At 36.3% G+C, this 23,196-nt stretch overlaps 1 protein-coding gene across 3 annotated transcripts in view; it reads left to right on the plus strand.

The window, feature by feature from the left end:
* CPNE8 (copine 8) overlaps window positions 1–23,196 on the plus strand; it is a 70,439-nt gene that overhangs the window by 16,868 nt on the left and 30,375 nt on the right. For 2 of the 3 annotated variants that reach the window (XM_039726951.1, XM_039726952.1), the window contains 8 exons: window positions 3,336–3,382; window positions 4,327–4,430; window positions 7,304–7,343; window positions 8,106–8,182; window positions 13,369–13,432; window positions 16,134–16,237; window positions 18,133–18,237; window positions 21,406–21,447. In XM_039726951.1, the coding sequence (XP_039582885.1) occupies window positions 3,336–3,382; window positions 4,327–4,430; window positions 7,304–7,343; window positions 8,106–8,182; window positions 13,369–13,432; window positions 16,134–16,237; window positions 18,133–18,237; window positions 21,406–21,447 (583 nt within the window). Of the gene's footprint in view, window positions 1–3,335; window positions 3,383–4,326; window positions 4,431–7,303; window positions 7,344–8,105; window positions 8,183–10,850; window positions 10,953–13,368; window positions 13,433–16,133; window positions 16,238–18,132; window positions 18,238–21,405; window positions 21,448–23,196 lie in introns of those variants that run through there. The other variant, XM_039726953.1, reaches the window with a different exon arrangement.

Genomic DNA, 23,196 nt, shown 5'->3' on the forward strand with positions numbered 1-23,196 from the left:
GGTCAGTTTCATTGTGGGTAAGTCTTCCTTGAAATGGAGTAGATGTGTTATTGTGTTTGGGAAAACTGCGATGGGCAATGTTGATGTAACAGTAGTTGCCAGACTAAAGGATAAACATATACTCATTGAAAGGGAAAGGACCAGAGCAGGTAAGGGAGGCCCAGTCTGTTTGGAAAAACAGATAATCTATCATATTTTGGGAGAGGTATCTATAACAGAGTAATAAGTGTTGACATTTCCACCTTCTTTTTCATTACAAGACTTAATGAAATTTACCTTGACTATGACATTGTCGTATCAGTGTCCAGAGTTAAAAATTACTAAATATCAATATTCCTGAGTATGGATGTAGCTGTATCTGCTCTTGGAACAACTCATATGGCAAAGCCTTCCAAAAGGGTTTCTCAGTTACTCTTCATCAGTGTGCTGCTTTGAACTTTCTCATTGCTCCCTCAGTTTTTGTGATTATGAGAGAAAAACTATTTTTTTTATTTCTGTCTTAGGTTGTGGTTGCATGATATGATGGCTTTTGAAATATTATTTATCCCCCTTTATTCCTTCTTCTCCCTCATGACAATGCTGTTTTTTCTGCCACAAGATGGGTTGCTTTATGGAGCCTTTAATCTCTGGTTTTAGCATTTCAAGTGCTTTAGATCAACTTTACCATATTTATCTGCATTTCTCCAGTTGGATATGAATTTGACGACGTTTTTTAGTGATTACTGCAATTAATGTATCAGGATCTTTACAAAACTCTCTCTAAGAGCCATTTGAGATAGTGAATCTTAACATTGATGGAGACCAGTATCATGGTTGGTTTCCTAAAATTTATGGAGTGCATTTTAGAGGAAAGATATAAAACATTTTTTAAATTTTCTACATTTGCAAAGAATTTATCAGAAAGACTGAAATATGTCTTCTCTGTCACTTTCATTAGGGCTGATTTTTTTTTTGAAATGTCAGTTTGAGATGCACATGTATATGTACTCCTGTCAGACTTGTACCTTTTACTTAAAATAAAATGTTATATGAGGTGACTGCTTATTAGTCTATATTTTCATTATATTTAAAATACCAGCCACATCTGCAGCCTAGAAGGGGAGACCTTATTGCAGTCTACAACAAGTAGAGGGTTGTTTAGCCTGAAGAAAAGGAGCTCTCTAAAACCCCCTGAAAGGTGGTTGTAGTTAGGTGGGGTCTCTTTCTCCAAGCAACAGCTGTCAGAATGAGAGGACAGTCTCAAGCTGCACCAATGGAAATATAGGCTGGATAATAGGAAGAAGTTTTTTCCCAGAAAGAGTGATAAAATATTGGAATTTTATCACCTCCCCTGCCTGGGGAGGTGGTGGAGTCACCATCCCTGGATGTGTTCAAAAAAAGACTGGATATGACATGCAGTGCCATGGTTTAGTTGAGGTGTTTAGGGCATGGTTTGGGCTTGATGTTGAAGGTCTCTTCCAATCTTATGATTTTGTGATTCTGTGATCTTCCACTGATCTCTTCTCTGAAATAGGACCCAAGGGAATGGCCTCAAGTTGTGTCAGGGGAGGTTTAGGTTGGGTATAGGAAAAAAGGTTTTTCCTCAGAGGGTGCTTGGGCACTGGAACAGGTTCCCCAGGGCAGTGGTCACAGCATCAGCCTGACATAATTCTAGAAGTGTTTGGACAATGGTCTCCAGCTCATGGGGCAGCTCTTGGGGTGTCCAGGAGCTGGACTTTGATGATCCTGCTGGATCCCTTCCAGCTGGGTCCCTTCCAGCTCAGGGTATTCTGTGATTCTACAGTTCTGGATGGGTAATCGGAAGTTCAGTAACCTACAGAAGTTTCTTTAGCTGATTTCATAGCTTCTATTTCATTCTGTTTTCTCACATTTTCCCATTTCACTTCATGCCTCATGTAATACACTCTAGCAGCCTACTCCAGAGTGTGTTGTGAAAATAGGCTTTTTGGTTTGGATTCACTTTGCTGTAAACAGTAGCCAGAGGTAGGCACATGATTGCCAAGGGTTTATTTAGAGTCAATGGAGAAAGACTGACATCTCCTGAGAATTATTTTGAATCTTTTTTTATAAAAGCTTTTTTTCATCTACAAGACATCTTACTTAAAACATAAAAGTGTTAACTTTTAGCTTCTACATGTGTTAACTTTTAGCTTCTACATGAGCTAAAATATTGAAAATGCTTTTTTCTATTTCTCCTCTTACTTTCTACTGCCTAAGGGGATGATTTTTTTTTTTTTTGGTGTGGAGCAAATGCATTTTAAGTAAGAAGAAAATGTAGTTAGAAGGTTGACTTCATTTCTGCTTTGGTCTGTTGATGATTCTGACTTCACTGAGAACAAAATCAAACCTCTACCTTTGCTGTTCAAGGCTACAGCCTAAAACCATATTATTTTTATCTTCTTTTGAAAAATAATGATTTGTCCAGGAAAATAACTTATTGAGGGAAAAAAAATACTGAAATATCTGTATTTCTGTTGTTTAGAAAGGATTTGAAGAGGAATTTTAGGTAAAAATTGCTTTATCATAATTACCTGTAACTAGTTCAAGACTGTAGAAAATAAGGTTTATAATGCTCCTTCAGTGCAAATGATATGTACTTAAATTAGTGTTTAAAAGACCTGATTATAATCACTGCACCCCCGTCACCAGTCCTTGTGATGGCAGCTGAAGCTTAATGTGAGTGCTCTACTGGAAATAGAGATCTGAGTGGAACCTGCGGGATTGTTCTGCTTGGTCTTTGAAAATCAGGTTAGGTCAACAAATTTAATTGATTCTATTTTTTGTCAGGCTGATTAAAAAAATAAAGTACACATATATGAGATGCTTAAATATAAATATAAATAATTTGATGCAAAATGAAGGAAGAAAACCCAAGAAGTCTTTTTTTTTTTCTTTTTCTGGTTCTGTTTCCCCTGTTTCTTGTCAGTAGGGTTCTCATTTGTTTTTTTAACTTTAATTTACTTATCTCTTGAAGGAAGTATATTTTAGGGTAATTGTGCATTAAATTATCTAGAATAGCCTGACCACCCACATTTAAAGAAGACCTGCTTTTATCCAATTTTGCCTTTAAAGACTGTCAAGTGCATTGCTGGAGGTCAGCCATAAATGCTACCTGCCATTTTAGAAGCACTCAATTTATTAGCTGATTTCTGCAACAGCTGGACCCCACATGATCACCAGTCTGGTTAGGCTTGTTGACAGCTGAGGGAAAGCATTACTATTTGGTTGTCCTAGTTACTATTTTCCACAGCACAAGAGACTACAAAATTAGTTCACTTAATTTAAGGATGTGTTAAAGTTTGAAAATAACCAAACTTTTTTTTTTCTTTTCACAGTCTGTGTTTTGTACACACAAGCAATTGGAAACAAAGAATGGAGAGAGGTAAGATGCACATTCATAGATGTACAAACCTTTTTGGGTATATTTAAGGCTGGTCATTTGTCCTAGCAGAAGAGGGCATGTCATTGCCTCTTGAATGCCATGCTAGGGGTCGTATTTATTAGCAAATACTAAAATATAATCACACTGATCTCAGTTTCCATATCTGTATCACACATTTCCATCAAAAAAGAAAACAAAATAGAGAAATCACATGAGTTCCCCATTTTACAGTCTCCCTCAAATAAATTAAACCAGACTTAGCTGTCAATTTGGATAAGGTTTGTGGCTCTGAGGAGAGGAAAACATTCAAACAGGACTGAGCTGTGGTGATGGTCAGTGTCAGCAAAACTGGTCTGTAGCTGTGGTAAGGATCTACCTTTCAATTTTTTAAAAATTAAAATATTTTCAGCTTGAAAGGGGCTGAGGCACCTCCTATAAACATTAAGAAGGAAAAGGCATTTTGCCAAAAGGTCAGAGAGGGGAGTGTGGAAGAGAGAGCTGAACTGAGGTGGAATAGGAGATTGACAGTGTGAAAATTATATATTTGAAATAGAAGGATTATGTTCCCTAATATTTAAAGCTATCTGAAATAAACAATATATGCCAGCTTTTGCTTGCTGTAGTGTTCGGTTTGGTGAGCATTTCTTCAGGAAACAGTGGATTTTTGTTACTGATTAAATTTTTTTTGGATTTTTATTGGCTTTGGGAGATGATGTTGATGAAGTTTAGGTCATACAATACAAGGTATGTACCACTCTATATTGAAATATGAAGTCTTCTGCTGCTCTGTCTTCATCCAGGTCTATTCATGTGAATGCAGTCATTTTCTTTCTGTTTAAGAGAGGTTTTTACAGGCTGTCATATATCTCCTATATTCCTGGTATTGGTAATCTAATTATACTTCCTTATAGCATATAGCTTAAATGTACACTTTTCTTTTACAGTTTGGAAGAACAGAAGTAATTGATAATACTTTAAATCCAGATTTTGTAAGAAAATTTATAATGGACTACTTCTTCGAAGAAAGAGAGAATCTACGATTTGATTTGTAAGTTAACAATCTTTGACTCTAATATTGCAGTCTCTGTAAGCATGTACAGTTTTGTCCAGGATAAAATTTACTTGAAGAGAGATGGTATCTATTGACATAGGATAAATTAATGTAATACACGTGATTGATTTAGCATTGCTTCCTCAGAAATAAATGTGCAACATAATGACTGAGTTTTACAAAATTGGTGGATGTTAACTAGTCAAAGTACAATTATGCTTGCAATTATTACTTTCAGGAAATAAAAATGAAAAGATGTCAAAATGTTAAAATGTTCTTGAAACACAGCCAGAAAAACAGGTACAGATATGATGTCCAGAAATAAAGTACTGTACAAGTAGTACAGAGCCAAGATTTTCTTTACTATGAATCTAAGTATACTAAATTTTAAGATTTTTAAAACAACAGCAGTTGTTTGAGAAGTAGATGGCTTTTGACATTATTCCAAATGTGCTCATTTCATTCCACTGGTGGAATTGTTTTGACTTTGACTTCATTCTTTGGAAAACAGAACTGAGTCCAGTCACCCGGTTATGTCACCATTGCATGTTGTCTCTTGCATTTCAGTACTTTCTGATTATTTCAGTCTTTGTGATAATCAAGGTTGTCTTTTTTTTTATTATTTATTTTTAAAATGTTCATCCTATTTTTTATTAGCAGTTCTTTCTTAACCTTGCCCTAGGAGAGAGTATGAATAACCCTCATAGATAATTACATTTTTGCTGCAGTTTTGTATCACACTATGCACTGTGGCCACCAATTTTCTTTGTATGTCCTTTTTTAGTTGAAGAACCCTTTGCCTATTTCTTTTCACTTCCTTTGTAAGATGTACTAGACCACCTATTTCAAGGAATGAAAGGAAATACTAAAGCCAGGAAGATTACAGGGTGTTTTGAGGTAGCTGGGTACAAATCACAATGGAAGCCTGATGCAGACTTTATTTGTAGTTTTAAAAGTTAGGTTTAATGTCATTCAATCTGTGGAGTATAACTACAGTGGGTTATTTAAAATAAGATTTAAGTCAGAGCTAATCAATTTGTGAAATAAAGGATTCTTCTCCAAGTATAAAGCAATGCTGAAATAGCCACACAGTGGGGGCTGTGTGGAAATCTGTATTTGCCTCCTGCTTCTCAGAGGGTGCAGGTAGGGTATGGGGAGGGGCAGTGCAGTAGAATGAGAAGTGAAAGAAGTGAACTGAAAAAGAGAAAGCTCAGTCTACAGAAAGAAAGGGGAGTCTGTAAAGACCTTCTGGATAAGTGTTTTCTGGAAAGGACTTGGACCTGGAAGGGAAAACACAGTCCTCTGTTTAATTCTTTATGTAGTCAGAGAAATGGGCTCCTGTCTGTTTGTGAAAAGCTGTAAATATCACATGTTCTCTGTACTTATCAGAAAGACCTGGCTGCTTTCTGCTGCTGTCCTGGGTTAGCTGAACTCCACTCTGTCCTGAACTCAAAGCTGAATAGCTGTTGCTGTCTTTGCCTGCAAGTGACCATATAGCTATATTGTGTGAATTTACTGTAGAGCCTATAACAATGATGGATGAAAAATTAAATGTCTTAGAGCTCTGAGTTAGAAATGTGAATCTCACATAGCCATTCATGGATTAAATCCCAATTCTGAAGCTTTAGAAAGCTTCCTGTATTCAGTTCCTTGGCAAAATTGTGTACTACTGTTGGCCAAAGTGTTATTTTTCAAAGAAATTCCTTATGTGATTCATATATTTTGCGGGGGAAAAAAAATCAAGTGGCAAGTATATCTTTGATATTTGATGCATCAGTAAATAAGCATAAACCCCCCCAAAATGCACAGCCACCAGTGTCACAGGCCCCTTTCTGCTCATAGCTGGTACTTAGCAAGTGGTTTTGCCAGTGAAGTCATTCTTCATTTTACTTCTGTAGCTATCCCTCAGGTCAAATTATAAGTTGTGTTTTTCTGTTCAATTTCACCAAACAGTTTGCTTTAAATTGGAGGTTTTAACTCATGTTAATGGTATTTGTAGGAATTTCTTTTCTTTATAAATATGTTTCTAAAGCTTTGACTGTGCTGCACCACATCAGCTATGTTATGGCATTCCTGTCATCCTGACTTGTGATCTGGTCCATGAGGCATCCCAGCAGCCAGCTGTGGCAGCACAGCCAAAGGGATAGCATTCCGTGCAGGGAAACCTGACATGGGCAGTAACACAACAGATGAAAACCTTTTTCAGTTTAGTTACTGGTATTGAATCTGAACAGGTTATCTGATAAGAATATTACTTGGATTATCTGATAAAGATGGAAGATTATTAAAGTATAGAGATTAGTAATTCTTCATTAATTTCTTACTTTTTTTTTCGATGTCTCTTAAATTCAGAGAGTAACTTTTTAAACTCTTGACTTGATTATGGAAGGGAAACTATGACATTTTCTAACTGGAGGAAGGCCAAGATTATCATAAACTCAAGAGAACAAGTAAAACTCCTGCTTAAAAGCAGTTCAGTTTATTGTTAGTTAGTTTATTTGCTTATTCAAATGAGTGAAAAATTACCTAAGAAAGTAACTTACAAGTTTGTTTTCTAGGGTTAATTTTTAACTTTTGGTCTGGTTTTTGTCATCTTTCACTGTTCACACAGGAATATCAGAAGAATATTTCTCTTTAAAGCTTGCACTTTGTTGAAAATTATTTCATTTCAAATAACTAGTGAGCCATAGTCCTATATATGATGACTCAGTTTGTCCTTACTGGAGAACTTCCATTCACAAATCTGTTTGTGTAAATTTCACACATGGCAATAGGTGAAAGAATTATTTGATTTTTGTTTCTTTACGTCATTATCCTCAGATATGTCATCTGGCAACTCTGATATAAATTTTCTTTTTTTTTTCCCTAAGCTATGATGTTGACTCAAAGAGTCCTAACCTGTCAAAACACGTAAGTTCTTCCTCACTTTTATAATTCCTTGTGTTAAAATGCTTGCATTTCTTAAGTAGGTTTATTTTCTTTTGGCTGTAAGTAATATCACATATACAGAGACAAATACAGCGGTTGTGCTGTGAGTGAAAATACATAATGCTGATGAGTGTAATGTTAGTAGGACATTTCTCTTGCAAAGGGCATATTTGAGCATGCATGTATGCCTTTTCAGGTATGTTATATGCTGCAATTAGTTGATACTTTTTTGTGTCCTAAAATTGAAGCATGTTTTGATTGTGTCTCAGTGTTAGAAGAAACTTTTTATATTCATGTTGTCTTGAAATGGGAGTATGAAATAGTAACTTTAAAATTTAGAGATGCCAGAGTAGAATTCAGATGCTTCTCAGTGAATTTTTGAAAAATAAATACAAAAGGCTTTGGTAAGACAACCTTTGAGAACCAGGAGCAAAGGAAAAGAGGATAGTAGAAGGAATACTCTGTGTGTGCTTCACAATGAAAAGATGAGACTTTTACCCATTGGTCTGTGATTACATCCCCACTGTAGTGATTGTGTAGTGCCTTAGAATTACATCTAGAAGTATAACCTACTGTTATGTCAAACAGGTGGCAGTCTGTTTATGATTCCCTATTGCATAGTTATTACTAAGATGTGGTGTTCAGCAGAATGTGTTCTTCAGTAGGGAACAGCTCAGATAAATGGGAAACCAAATTTCATTGTGTGAAATATGAATTCTGATTTTTTATGTTTTTGCTTTTCAGGATTTTTTGGGACAGATGTTTTGCACACTGGGAGAAATAGTGGGATCACAGGGGAGCAGACTGGAAAAATCAATTGTGTAAGTATTCTGGAATGTTGGATGAATGCATACTGCTGCATGAGGCTAGAGTTGTGGAGCTTTTTTGCTGTGAGATCTCTTGATATACAGAATTGACAGATATGGCTTTTAAGAGAGAGTAAATAGTTACATGCAGTAGAAATCTTTCTTTATATAGGCTATGATATTTTAGGTTTCATTTTGGACAATTAGCAAATGAATTAACTAATCCATAATTTTTGTCGAACACAATCACTCAAAATTATTAATGTCAGCAAATATTGTGGTTATTAGACAGCAGTATTTTATGATTCTCCCCTTAATCCCATTCTGGATATTCAACTTTTAAAAACATGTCTAGGAAATAATCTTGAGGACCAGTACAGTAAGTGTCATAATAGAGAAATTGTGTTAGGTTATGTGATTTAAAGAGTGGTCTGTGAACAAATGAGAAGAGTGTCCCAATGGTTGGTGGGGGAGCCCAAATACCTTGCCCTAGTTGCTTTCAGGGCCATCCCAGGAGAGTCATCAGCTTTTGGAAGCTCATCTCCACACACTGAAAGAATCACAGAGCTACAAGGCACAGGCAGGGGAACTCCAGTTGCACAGTTAAGGGAGCAGCCCCTGCCCAGCTCCAGGGCTGTCCCAGGAGAACCAGAGCTCCAGCACTGTGGGATGGCAACACACAGCAGGTCACTGCTTGTTCTGGACATGTTTTAGTCTTGATGGCTGCACAGTTTGAGCACAGAAATACTGTCTTGCCAACTGGGACAAGAGGTTGGCCCTATTTTCTTCTACTAAAGCAACAGCTCACTGACTTTTCACTGCCTAGGCCTAGCTCATGCCAGCTGCCACAGCAAATTGCACTGTCACAACTCCATGGACTGGGTTGACTGATTGTCAGTTGATTCTACTGGAAGCCTGTGGTCACTTGGTCAGAGAAAGTGCTAACTTTGAAGACATTTGTATTTAGTAAGATGAATCTCACCTGACTTTTTGAAATTTGTTTCTGTCCTCAATTAGTATTCAGTGCAGTACACTTTTTTTTTCCTGAGAAAATTCCTGAAATTTATTTTGAACATGTAGATTAAAAAGCATCCATTCAGCAGTTTGGCATTTGGTACAGGTTAAATGAAGTCTGAAATGAGTAACAGGTGAAGTTTAAAGTTTGAAATTATCTATTAGAAAAGAAAAAATATCAGTGAAGATTGTGTGGAAAAGAGGTCTTGCTTCACAGTTGTCTTGGCCTGTGTAATGTATTTTCTCTTGGGTAAACAAGCATTTCTCAGGTCTGGGTTCCGATACTGTCTTGTATGGTAGTTACTAAGTGGACCCAACATGTGGGTAGACACATGTTAATGAGAGAATGTTTGACTTTTTATCAGTTCTTCATATTGTCCCTGTTTTATTCTGTCATTGCTGGTTTTGGCAGTACTGTGACTTGACAGCTGTGCCTGGGTGATTGTCCATTCTGGACTCTCTGAAGTCTGGATGTCTAGGAGACATTTCTGTTATTTAGGAAACTTTGCAGTGCATTTCAGGATTGTTTGCTCATAGATGTATGTTTAATGTCTCTTAATAGTCAAACAATGAGAATGGAATTGACAATATTGCATGTCTTCCCTTTTTAGAGATATTTACTGCTTTGAGTTTACTGTTCTATTTATGAAGTCAAGTCTGTGTTCTCATAGCATGAATGCTCTTTATGATCTATGAGTTAAGAGAACTTTATCTTTTCACCATATTTCTGAAGTTCATTAGCATTTTCCCTCTTCAGTTCTCTGCCAATGAATGTACAAAGAAGAGAATGCTTGGTGCTGCTTCAGTCCCAATCAGCTACCCTACAGAAGTAGCATTTTTTATACTTAAGCAGATTGAGAAGCTTGAATTCCATTCTCTGATTGGCATTCAAGGAAGCTCTGATGTTCTTTCAAAATGAAAATTAGAAAGACTTGAAGCTTATTATTCTCTGGAAGAACCTCTATCTACTTTAGGCATTTGCAAAAGTCTTACACAATTCAGGATTCCATGGCTGCCATGAGCTGTCCAGCTTGAAGTCAAATTGTGCATCATCAGGGAAGGTTCCCTGAGGAAGTCTACAGTGAAAGGGTAGTCTTGTCCTTCCTCAGTGTGAAAGTAAAACATCTCAAGCCTAGAGGGTCACCATTGCTGTGGTCAGGCAGGAGGGCTGAAACACACCTTGCACTAATCTTCATGGCAAGTACAAAAGTGAAGGTACACAATTCACATTTTTCTTTGCCTGCATGGCATGTATGCCTTGCAGTTTCATTGGTGTTTACAAGCACAGTGGATTACACCTCTGAGGCATGAACCTGACAGTATTTCTTCTTGGCAATTGTGAGATTGTCCCCTGAACCTCCTTCTTTTTCTGAAACCATTACAGACTTGGAATTTTATGCAGTCTGTCACAGGAGAGTCTTGCTCCCAGTATTGTAGTGTGGTAGCCTGTTATCCTTGTGACAGTGAGCATTTTTTGTTCAAGAACATACTTTAGTGTTGCACTTTATTTTACAGTCTGGCCAGATACAGATGTAAACATTTGTTTTGGATAATTTCTATTGGAAAATAATTCTAGGAATTCAAAGAAGGTGAAATGGATAATGTGACATTTTAACAGTAATGTTTTTCTCTTTACCTGTTGTGTTACTAGATTCATTAAATGCCTTCTCAAGACAAGCTCCATGTGTAAGATTTACTCTGCCTGGCCTCACGTGTTCCAGCTGTACTGGCATGAAAGGATAATGTGCAGATTCATCTACTTCCCGAAATGGTGTGGTTTCCTTTTTCTCTCAAGAGTGTCACCTGCTCAGACATTATCCAGAATTAGATCTCTGCACATTCTGTTTTCCTAGAGAGAAGATGCTAGCCACATTTATAACTCTGAGCAATGGTTTTTTTCAGGATCTGCTAAGTGCATTCCTGTAGGGATTTCCTTTGATGAGGAGATGGGGCCATTGCAAAGCTTAATGAGCATTCTATGCTAGTTATTCACATCTGAGTGCCATTGCCTGCTAATGAGGCTCTACTGGAGCCAGATGGCCTATTATGTGAAGTTCTTTTTCCTGTCATTTTGCTGTGAACATAAGTGATAGAAAAATACCTGAACTTCCCAACTTCCCATATATATTTGTCCTATCCTTTTATCTGTGGGTGTGACTGTCAGAGGGCTAGGCTCTGCAAATTCAGGGATAAGCCTGTACATTTTTGAATGACCTGAAAGATGTTCCATCCTCTGCCTCATTGCAATTACAGCTTGCAAAATTGGAGGCCCTTTTTCATCTCTCAGGTTTGAATTTCCACATAAATGATCATCTTTTACACAGGCTCTGCAAAGGTCCTCCTTTCAGTCCTCCTTTTTAAAGCCCAAGTACTCTTCAGAATGTCCTTTTAAACTTCTCTTGATGCTGCAGATGTGGTGTCTCAATTGTGAAATCATTTATTCTAAGGAGACAATAATTATTTCTCAAGACTGTATCTTATATGGACATGCAGGTATTGTTGAAAACCTTTCTTTGGTAATGGTTGTCTGTTCTGTTCCTGTAACAATGACATTTCCTGCTCTTTCAAATACTGCCCAAAAAGAGGTGATCACTGTAGAGAAACCTACAGGTTCTGAGCTCTCAAGCCAGTAGGACCCACTGAAATGTAGATTTTCACATTTTATTTTCCTTTATTTAGTTTCCACTCTGTTTACACTTAGACTGGCACATTTTCTATATCCGAGTTTCAGATAACTAGCTCTTGAATGGTGGAATCGACTGCAGTTATGCAATATAGATTACAGTTAATTATCTATCCATCTATCTATCTATCTATCTATCTATCTCGTACTTGAAATTATTACTCCACAAGCCCTGATCTGTAACTCTTTCCAGAGAAACCCCGAGAGACTAGTTGCTCAAACATAAATTTTTCTATTGTAATTTCCATGCAATAGAACCAGTTCCAGGGTAGCTCACTACCAGCTATCTCTTAGAGCTAAGGAAGATGAGCAACGGTCCTTTATTCTGGATTTTAACAGGTAGAACTCTTACATGCTTGTCTTTAGCATAGTATTGGTCAGTATTTCTCTGGCAATTGGAAAGATTGGTATGTAATGATGAATCTCTAAGTAATTTTTTTTTTTCGTACTTGAAGTTTTGACCAGCTTGAAATTATTTTTTTTTTCTTACAGGGCATTATTGCAAGTTAAAGTTTGTTCCATTTGCCTGATCTGTGACCACTGATGTTTTTCTCAGAGTGCTTACCTTACACTTAAGGATTTTTTTTTTAAGGAATTTTTTTAAGGGAATTTGTAAGAGAACAAAGTCTTTAGTGTCTGCAAATGTTCCAGTACTATTTTCATGCATGTAGACTTAAGTTTTTACTTAATAGCATCAAAAACCATACAATACATTTGGTAGAGTTTTTAGTTGCTGAATAATGAGAACTTCTCTACTTTCTGTAGAGAAATTCTGTGCTAATTTTGATGAAGTATTTCACCTCTTTATGAAAAATCATGTTAATATCGTCCCTCTTTTATAAGGCCCATGGCCTTCTGTGTTGAGTGTGTCCCCATCCAAAAGGCTGCTGGTACTAAATGCTATCAGATTATGTGTGGATTTTCTGTTTCTCTGCTGCTTTTTACGCTGAGGAACTGTTTTGGGATTTCTGGTGTTGCAGCCTGTATTTTTAATTGCTGTCTGGGTGAATAGTAATTTTTTTGCAACTCCTGTATCAGATAGGATGGTGAGATTATTATGTGTCTTCATAGACATTTCGGAATAAATGTTGTAAAATAATTCTGGTGTTTACCTTTAGCTATATTTTAGGGGGGTTTTTTAAAGTAAAATTTTCAATAGGATGTTTTTCAGAAATCGGTTGTAGAGTCATCTCTAAAGGAAACATCAGTGGGAGGGTGGATAGTAGAATTCTGGTACTATTTCAGCCTATTGAAACTTTGAATGCTGTTTCCTTTAAAATAAAAACTAATTTGTTTCTTGCTAGTTAGAATAAATATGCAACTCATTTACCAATTCACTTCAGAAAAACCAACTTTTTTACACAGGACAAGTGGCAGAAGAGGGAAATTGAATTGCATGTCTTCAGCTTTGTGGCTTGAAAACTTGCCTTGAGCTCTGTGTGTCAGCTGTAATTTTCATACATGACATTAAGGAACTAAAGTGTTGTGGTTGTGTATTTTGCAGAGGAATTCCTGGGAAGAAGTGTGGAACAGTCATAGTAACAGCAGAGGAACTAGGGTGTTGCAGAGTAAGTGTGCTCATTGCTTTACAAAAATAACATGGAAATTATTTTGTGATTTACACTGCACTGGATTGTTAATGATATAACTTAGAAATTTGCATTTTGTGAATTATGTAAGAAGTTAGAATTTTCTGTTTTCCTTTAATTTTCTCTTAACTTGCTGTTAGTTTCAGAGGGAAGAAGCAGAAAGAAGCAGAAGCCAATTCTCAGTATCTTTTGCATTCTCTCTAATGCTCCTTCATGTCCTCACTCTCTTGCAGTCTCTTGTAATGCTTTCTCTTAACTTGCTCTTAGTTTCAGAGGGAAGAAGCAAAAAGCAGAAGCCGATTCTCAGTATCTCTTGCATTCTCTCTAATGCTCCTTCATGTCCTCACTCTCTTGCAGTCTCTTGTAATGTCTCAGCAGCTGTCACGTACTTGATCGTCTGGATTTTTGTACTTTATCCAGATTTTTACAGCTCATATTCAGAATGCCAGTGAGTTTTGAAATCACTGAATTGCTGAGGTTGGAGAAGACCTTGGAAGATTGTCTAGTCCAATACTCCTGCCCCTCTTAGGGCAGGTTACTCAGGGATCTGTGCAGTTGGGCTTTAAGTCCAAGCAATCTCCACAATTTCTCTGTTACAGCTTTTCATCACACTCAGAGTAAAAAGGTTTTTCCTTATGTTTAAGTGGAATTTCTCACATTTTAAGTATGTACATATTGCAACCTTTTCTTCCACTGGATGCCACTAACCATAGGCTGTTTATTCCCTAGTATCATGTACTTACACAAATTGATAAACCTTCTGTTTTCCAGGCTAAATAATTTCAGCTCTCTCTGCCTTTCCCCAGATGAGAGATGGTCCAGTCCCTTAATCATTTTAGTGACGCTTTTGGTGGAATTGCTTCAGCATGTTTGTGTCTTCCTTGTACTGTAGCCTAGAATAGTGCTCCAGGGATGAACAGTACCTCAGGAGAGGCCTCACCAAAGCTGAGTCTCTTCCTTCAACTTTCTGTCAGCACCCTTCCTGATGTAGCTCAGCAGGCTGTTGGCCTTTGCTGACAAGAACACATTGATCAGCTTGGTATCCACCAAGCCCCTTCAGTCCTCTTCTGCCAAGCTGCTTTGCAGCTGTTGGGCTGCAGCCTGTCCTGGTGCATAGGGTTATTCCCCTTCAACTGCAGTACCTAGCATTTTGCTCTGTGGAACCCATGAGGTTCATATTGGTTAGTTTTTCCAGCCTGTACAGATGTCTCTGAATGACAGCACAGCCATGAGTTGTATAAACTGCTATTTCTAGTTTTGTGTTCTTTGCAAACTTGCAGAGGGTCTACTCTGTCCGTCATCCAGGTTGTTACTGAAGGTGTTCAGAATTCTTAGCCCATTTTTGATGCCTTGGTACACTGCTAGTGACTGGTCCCAGGTGGACTTTGTGCCATTCAATATGACCCTTTGAAGCCCATCAGTCCAGCCACTGAACTGTCCAGTTTTCTAGTCCATAATCCATTCGTTTGTGAACAAGGTTTTATGTGAGACAGTGTATAGGGCCATGCTAAGGTGAAGAATAAACAACATCCACTAGGCTGCTCTCATCCACTCAGCCACTCATTTTGTCAGGAAAGGCTTCCAGTGGATCAGGCATGAATTTCCTCTTTGCAAATCCTTTTTGATGTCTCTTGCCCTTTCTCAAAGACAGCAGAACTTACCCTGAACATTGTAACATTACAGAGGTAACTGAAAGTGGCCCCACAGTAATATTAGCCAACTCCATCAGCACTCTAAGGTACCTTCTACCAAGTCCCATGGACTTCTGTAGGTCTGGTCTGATTTAAATGTTCCTTTCCTGGTCCTCCTCTACCAAGCACAAGTTATCCTTGTTGCAGACTTTCTCAGGTCTGGGTCTCAGGTTTCCAAGAGTCTTGAAGGCAAATCTTAGCAGTAAGACCAAGACATAGAAAACTATGAGAAACATGGACCTTGAAATGTCTTTTGTCACCTGGTCTCCTGCCCCACTCAATGGTGAGCCCACATTTTCTGTCATCATCCTCTTGTTGCTGTTGCACCTCAAGATCTGTTTATGGAATAATCTCCCAGCAGGCCCTGCCCCAGTTAGCTGGTGAGTCTGCTGCAAGTTTATCTTTGCATTTACAATCTTTTTTTCATTCTTTACTTTGCCCAAAGAAATGACATGTGTGACTTCCAGTTTGCCTGATCACAGCAAAGAAACTTGTTTCCTTATTTGTTGTCAGATTGGATGTACTCGGTACCTTTCAGGCTCATTTTCTTGAAGGTTCCAGACTCTAAAGAGCCAGCAGTCATTTGCTTGACAAGCAGTAGGAGCAGACAACAACAGGTCTAAGTCACTGAAGGAATGAGGCTGAGTTGTGCCTGACTGGAGTTTTTAAAATTAATTCTAATATACTTGCCTTGCCTCTGCATCTCCTTCTTTCAGAGGGCAGTTTTGGATGTCAGGAAATCCTTGAAAAATCCTGAGCCATTTTAGCATAGAAAATTGTTCTTTTTCTGGTGTCCCTACAAAGGAATTCTTGGTTCCAGCCGTTCAAACTGCACTATGAAGACATTACACAAATGTGAATGTGTAGAGAGCATTTAGAAGACACTTGTATCCCCATTTGTTTTGTTTTCTATTTGCATAGTTTAGTAAATTTTTTTTAGTGTAGTAGAGTGCATGCTGTCTGTAATTTTACTTTATTATTCATTTCAGGATTCAGTTTTAATGCAATTTTGTGCAAACAAGCTAGACAAGAAGGACTTCTTTGGGAAATCTGATCCTTTCCTTGTATTCCATCGAAGCAATGAAGATGGCAGGTAGGTGCCTGTTAAGTATTTTTGCTGCTACTCATTAGGTAACTTAATTATTTACAGATAATATAGTTTGTTTTTGTTTTTTTTTGACTTTCCAGATTAAGCTGCGTTTCTTTTATAATGTTTGTTGGATTTCAGTTTGTCATGTTAGGCAGTATAGGAAGAAAACTATTACAACAAATTGATCAAACACTGTAATTGAGGGTTTTAAGAGGTAAATGTCTCACAAATACAGAGCATTATGACAATTAATTGTAATAAAATAGCTAAATAGCATTACTTTTGTGAAGATATAGTATGCATTTAAATTAAATAGAATTCTCAAAGAAAACTGTAGCTGCAAAATATGCTAATGCTTAGAAATTGTGCTTAGATAAAAACATTTTATACTGCAAATTTAAATTGGGAAATATTTTTTATCTTTTTTACATAGTTCTAAGAAATTGAATTTAAAAATCCCCAAAATAGAATTTATAGTTTTTACAAATGGCTGCTACATTCATGCTTTAATTTGTTAAAGTAGGCTAATCTCTTCTGTTCCACTGCTAAGCCTTGACATGCACTGGTCAACACTCTGCCTTTGTGGGGATCTACTAGCAGGTTCAGATTTCTTGGAAACTGAAAGTTTTCACATCTAGCATGTATCAAACCAAACCAAGTATTATGATACATAATGGTACTTTTCTGTGTAACTTAGCTGGAACAGTTGTTAGCATAAATCTGTGTATGGGCATGTGCATCTCTTACCTGCTTTTTTTCTCTGGGAGGCAGATTATAGGAGCAGTTTCCTGAGTATACACTGCCTATGTAAAACTGCAAGCCTAGAGAAGTTTTGGCTCCTTTGTGAGTGGCATTAAGGTCACTGGTGAAATTTCTCTGGGTGTTACTGGGAGCACTGGTACATGCAGCCTCTCTTGGCCGTAAGTGCCGTTCTTCCCCACTTCCTTCTAAGGGGTGAGTGTGGAGCCAGTAATGCTTTATAGGTCTCCTGAATCCAACAGGATGCTGGGGCAGTACTTCTGCACCTCTGGCAGAAGCATGCTTCCTTTTTTTGTTTTTTAGGCTTCAGGCATGTCTTCTGAATCATAGCCAGGATAAAAGTGTAGGTGTTTGGGGCACAAGGAGCACATTCCCTCAAGGGATAACTTTAGTTGCAACTGGGTGAGGAATTTCAGTAATGATTTCACCAGTGACCTTGTCTCTTGCTTTCTTGTGAACAATTCAGTCCCCAGGATGGGGGCTGAAAAGAGGTTTTAATTTTGTATTATTTAGAGAAAGCAGAATATGTGAATACAGTTCATGAGAGAAGGTGATCCAAAAGAGGTGTTTTAATTTTGTATCATTTAGAGAAAGCAGAATATGTGAATACAGTTCATGAGAGAAGGTGATCATTGTATCTCAGAGAGGTTTATATGTTTTACCTTAGACAGTCCTAGTTAAAAAGTCATGGACATAAAATGGGGAGTAAAAATCTGAAAGCCATCATTACCTTGGCTCAGTTTCTTAATCTCAAAGCAAGAGCCAGATCCTCACAAGATTGCTTTCTTTCTGAAATCTGTACTAATTCCTGGAGGTACAAGGTCTGTTTAAACTAGTGGGATGGAAGCTGCTCTTCCCTGAAACACTCACTGAATGGTTATAGTTTCTGTTGAAGTTGTGAGTAAAAACATTTCAGATTAAGAGTTGTTTAGCACTCTAGTCTGTAATCCCTCTCTAGCAGGACTCTTTAGTCTTCCCTTCCTTCTGATTCTACCATATTTATTTCTTTCTTGCCTTATATTTTATGTGTCCATTGTATGTATGAATGATTACAGCTCTTTTAATTTCATCTTTGATGATGCAAAAGAAAAAGTAAATAAATACAAAATGGATCTTAATTTTTTTTTAATTAATTGCAGTTTTACAATCTGCCACAAAACAGAAGTTGTGAAAAATACATTGAATCCAGTGTGGCAGGCATTCAAGATTTCTGTCAGAGCACTGTGTAATGGAGACTATGACCGGTAAGATGTAGCTTAAGTTTTTTTAGCATATACAATTTTTTTCTCCCTGACTCTTGTGTTCTTTATTTAATCAACATTTTGAAAGGATAATAGGTGTTCAAAACCATTCATCACATTAAAGAATTTAGAAAAATTAAGCATATATGCTGAATCTGTAGGAAATGTTAGTGATATTTTCTGGAAAAAGCTCTTTGCTCTCTATAGTGTGAATTAGAAACAGAAATAAAAGACTAATTTAAAGCATGGTGTCTGTGACAAGTGTACACAAATATTTTTTAATGTTTCGATGAAAAACAATGATGATCTGTTTTCCTTGGGTGATAATGCAATGTCAGAGGGTGCTGATAAATGAAAGCCTTTAAAATACATAGATCACTAGATGAGAAACACAGAAGGCAGTCATCTTCAGGTTTGAAGTTTTCAGTGGTGCCATGCAAAAGGATCTATCTTTAGGTGGTCATAAGATGTTTTAAATCAACATTTTACAAATTAGTTCAGTGGAAATGGGTGTTTTTAGACTCCTTAAAAATGGCCATGTTGGTTACTCTTTTACTCAGATGCAATGAAAACAAAGCAATTTTGTAATTAGCATATTCAAATAGAAGTTTTTACTTGTATTTGGGTTAATGTGCATAATGCATGAACAAAATAGTATTCATTAAGCTAGTCTCTGGACAATGCACTGTTTATCATATTAAAGAAAAAAGTTTTCATAATAATTAGGAAAGATGTTGTGATGCAAGCATATTGAAATAACTTCAGCATTCCAAATTAAGGGAGCTTAAAAGTGTAATAGCACTCCTCAAATTATTATTGTGTATCTACTGTTGACCTCCTTTCAACATGATGTGCTCAGTGAATAAAGGCTCCATGGGACTTTGTAGTCCTGCACACAACAATCATGTTTCAAATTAAGAAGTCATTAGCTATCAGTTTAATTCAAATTAACCTGCTGATAGTCCAGAAAAAATTTCAGAGGTTTGGGGTTTTTTAGTTAGAAAACCCTTTCTAAAGATAAGGATTAACTTCCTAACATCCACATGGTAATACATAAAACACAAATCCCAGAGGTCTCTTTCAGACAGTGATAGTTTCACAGATAAATTTTTGGTGCTCTGGGTTCTATGAGAGATGTGAAAGGTGGGAATAATGTCATTAGTAGAAGTATGTCACAGTAAATGTTTATTCTGGTTGCGGGGAGACTAAATGTTCAGCTGGTGCATGCTTCTGAGTGAACCCTGTCCATGTTTTCATTATGGAATGACCAGGATTCACTTAATTTTTCTCAAACTATGCAATTATACAGTGTTTTCAGACATCACAGGAATGGCATTTCAGTACTGCAGTTAGTGTCTAATGTCTTTGTTCTTTCTTTCTCTAAGAAAGCTCTTAGTACGAGCTTTCAAAAAGCACTTAGTTATTTTCTGCATAAAAGTTTTAAAACAGAGACACCCATCTGTAACCTTAATTATTTTTAAATGAAAGGGGGGTTTTTAATATTAAACTAGGAAACCCATCCTCTAAACTGTGTCCTTTAAGGTAAAGGTTAAGTTTCAGTATGTGAAGATTGGAAAGGTCTTTTAATATCTTGCATATCATGCAAAATAGATAAAAGTCAAGATCTGTAATTAATCCTTTAATATGAAATAAATTTCATTTCAAAGAGAGGAGCTTTATTCAAGGACGAATCGCTCTTACTGCAGTTACCTGTCTGAAGATCCTTCTCAGGAATTTATCTTGATATTCTTAATAATTTATTTTGATAATCTGAGTTTTCTCACTGAGATGATTTTGCTATTTGGACACAGATTTGTAAGACTATTCAAAACTTAAATCCCACTAAACCTTACATAAATCTTAACTTAGTGGTGTGTTCTGTCTGTCATAACAGGTTTTGAAATGGAAGTAAAATAATGATTGTCTAGGGAAAAAACATTGTGATATTGTCTTTTTTTGCTAAATTCCTCTGAAGGTGAAAATAGTTTCCTTTGAAGGCTGAAATACTTGGTAGGATAAGAGGTTTGAAATTGTTTTTCACTTTGTTCTGCAGAACAACTTTCACTTTAATCCGTTTTCATTGTAAGGTAACTTAAATCCAACCTGAATTATGCAAGAGCTATAAAATATAACAAATGGTGTGGTTAAGAGCCTTTAAATTTGACTTGAAAAGAGGTACATCCAGACAAAGGGCATTCTTCTTTTTCTATTTTGGAATATCATAAAAAATATGGAAAACATCCAGCTGTGAATTGCTTGATACTATATTGTATAAAATATCAGCTGTTGCTCAGCTTTATCCCCAAAGAGTCCTTTCTTAGTAAAGAAAATTAATCAATATATATATTTGACTGTATGTAATTGGAAGAATGAGGAGGAGCTTCCATGGAAGCAAATTACAAAATAATTGCTTAGATTCTTGTCCCTGCTATTAATAAGACAGCCCTGATGACTTCACTTCATGTGAAACTGTTCTGAAGAATAAAAGTAAGTTACATGGTTGCTTAAAATATGGGAGGTGTTATTTTTCTATCCCATGTTCAGTTAATTTTAGGCCAAATAGGATTCACTGCTAGTGGTAGTTGAATTTGCTTAATATATGCACTTTCTGTAGTAAAAGGAGGTGAAGCTATATACTATCTCTATCCTCAAATATCTTTCCTGTTTCACCAAGGATGTTGATGATAATATGCTCTGTAGTATTTGCATTTTAAGAAATCCACTCTTGAAGTAAGCATGTGAAAGATGATTGATCTTTACTTGGGAAATGTCTGCTTTTTCCTTTTACCTGTTTCCCAAGGTTAGAGCTGCCCTCAAGAGTTCACTTTACTCATAAGGAAACAGTACTTATAAGCTTTGATAATACTTTAAAGTTTAAAGAATCATTTATTTTAAAAACCACAGAAAATTCAGAGCATCAGCAAGTAAAAATATGTTGGTCAAACTTCCAGTGTGTTTCCTTAGTTTCCACTGTATTTAGCTATTGATTTATGAAGAAGCGTTGTGTAACCTGACAGGCTATTTTCTGCCCCATGAGAAATGACTGAAAAAATCTGCTTTTTGGATTTGGCACAAGTGATGCATCCCTATGCTATTAATCTGAAAGGCAGTCCGGGTACATAATTAACATTTTAATAGGGTTGTGTTGTTGTTTTATTTTTTTTTTTTTAGGACAATTAAAGTAGAAGTATATGACTGGGATAGAGATGGAAGGTAAGACATTATTTCTGTTAAACTTAAGGGTTATGTCTGCATGTATATACATATTGCAAAACATATAAATATTTAGTGTCCAGCATAATATTAGAGAAAATTAGTTATTTTTCAATACTTAGAAGCACAGGTACTGGAAAAATTCTGCTGTGATACAGCTCTGTGTTTTGCAGTTGTGCTAAACACTGATGCATTAGCCTATTTTAAACCTGCTGTGTGTATATTCATCCATGGAACTTGATAAAATGCACATGCCTGCAGTGGCTACTCATGATGGCCTAAATATTGCAATATAGAAGCCACCTAGTCATTACCTTAATTTCAGATTGGGTCTGAATGTTCATTTCCATGTCTGTCTTCATCAAAATGTTATTGTAAACTCTGGAGCTGGAAGACCTGAGTTTTGTATAACCCCCTTGAAAGAGGACAGTGGAATATACGTGGAATTTCTGTTGCTAAATAAGGAGGGATATCTATTATTCTTAAGAGCTGTGAACTGCAATGTACTGGCTGTACATTTTTTTTCTGAAGAAATGAGCCTTTCAAATTGCCTTTATTTTGATAAACAAGGTACAATTATCGTTTAACACAGTGGATTGATACCTCTTGTTCTTTTAAAAATGTTTGAGCTTATATCTTCATACTTTGATTAGAAACTGAATAAATAAAAATTATTTATTCATAAATCTTGGTACTAGAACTGAAATTTAATACAGTAATATGTTTATTTCCATTTATCTTTAAGTTGGTCTGTCTTAATTATTTCCTGTTAATTGTAATTTATATTTTAAAATACATGGATATGCACTTGCATTTTGATTTTTAAAAGCATATTATTTATTCTACAGTAATGTCTTTAATGCAACCAAAGCAATTTGCTTCTAGTATTATAGATAATGCTATTGTGCTTCTGTGGCAATGTCTTGTAAACATAATAGGCAAATTTATCCTGTGCTACTGTTCATTACCTTGCTGACAAGATCCAAAGGCCTGTTCAGCTTTCTTGGATTGTAATTTTGTCTTTTTGATTTTCCATCATGAAGCCTGTTGATTTACAAGCATTCTTATCTCATGTTTACCCTGTATGAATACCTGCCAGGGTAAATTCATCCTTCTTGATTAGATATTTGCTGGAGAGAAATAACATATATACATAGCATATTCTAGCAATTAAAATAAGTTTATTTAAATTTAAAAAGCCATTTAAAAAGCAAAAAAATCATTGCATCCCTGTCAGAATTTCTATTTACATTCTTTTCTCAATGAGATTTGGCAAATCCTTAAAAACTTTGTATGTTTGTGTATAAACCATATTTTTTTGGAAATAAGCTAGCAATGAAAAGTTGAATCTTATTGCCACATTAATAAAAAACAAGGATTATATTTTATCAAGGTATCAAACCCCATGTGCTGTCTCACTTTATCCAAAATCTGTGAGATTAAAAAGAAAAGGAAGAAATCCAACAAATAACACTGAGTAACTGCCAGAGTGAAATCTTGAATATACTGTGGATTTTAGGCAATCATTAGCCTCTCCAGTCTCAAATAGTTTCAGATATTATCTGCGTTTGCTCACCTCACAATCTGAATACCTATAAGATTCATATCTAAAAAACAAAAAGTGAAGGATAGCATTTACATGTTTTCCTTTTTATTCTAACGGTATGATTTTTTTCCTTTTTGCTTTCTGTCTATTTTGAATTTAGAAGCACACTGAGCACTGACATCTTTTGTGTAAAATTCGTCTGA

The sequence above is a fragment of the Passer montanus genome, unplaced genomic scaffold (genome assembly GCF_014805655.1).
Source record: "Passer montanus isolate IOZ18808 unplaced genomic scaffold, ASM1480565v1 scaffold6, whole genome shotgun sequence".
Lineage (NCBI taxonomy): Eukaryota > Metazoa > Chordata > Aves > Passeriformes > Passeridae > Passer > Passer montanus.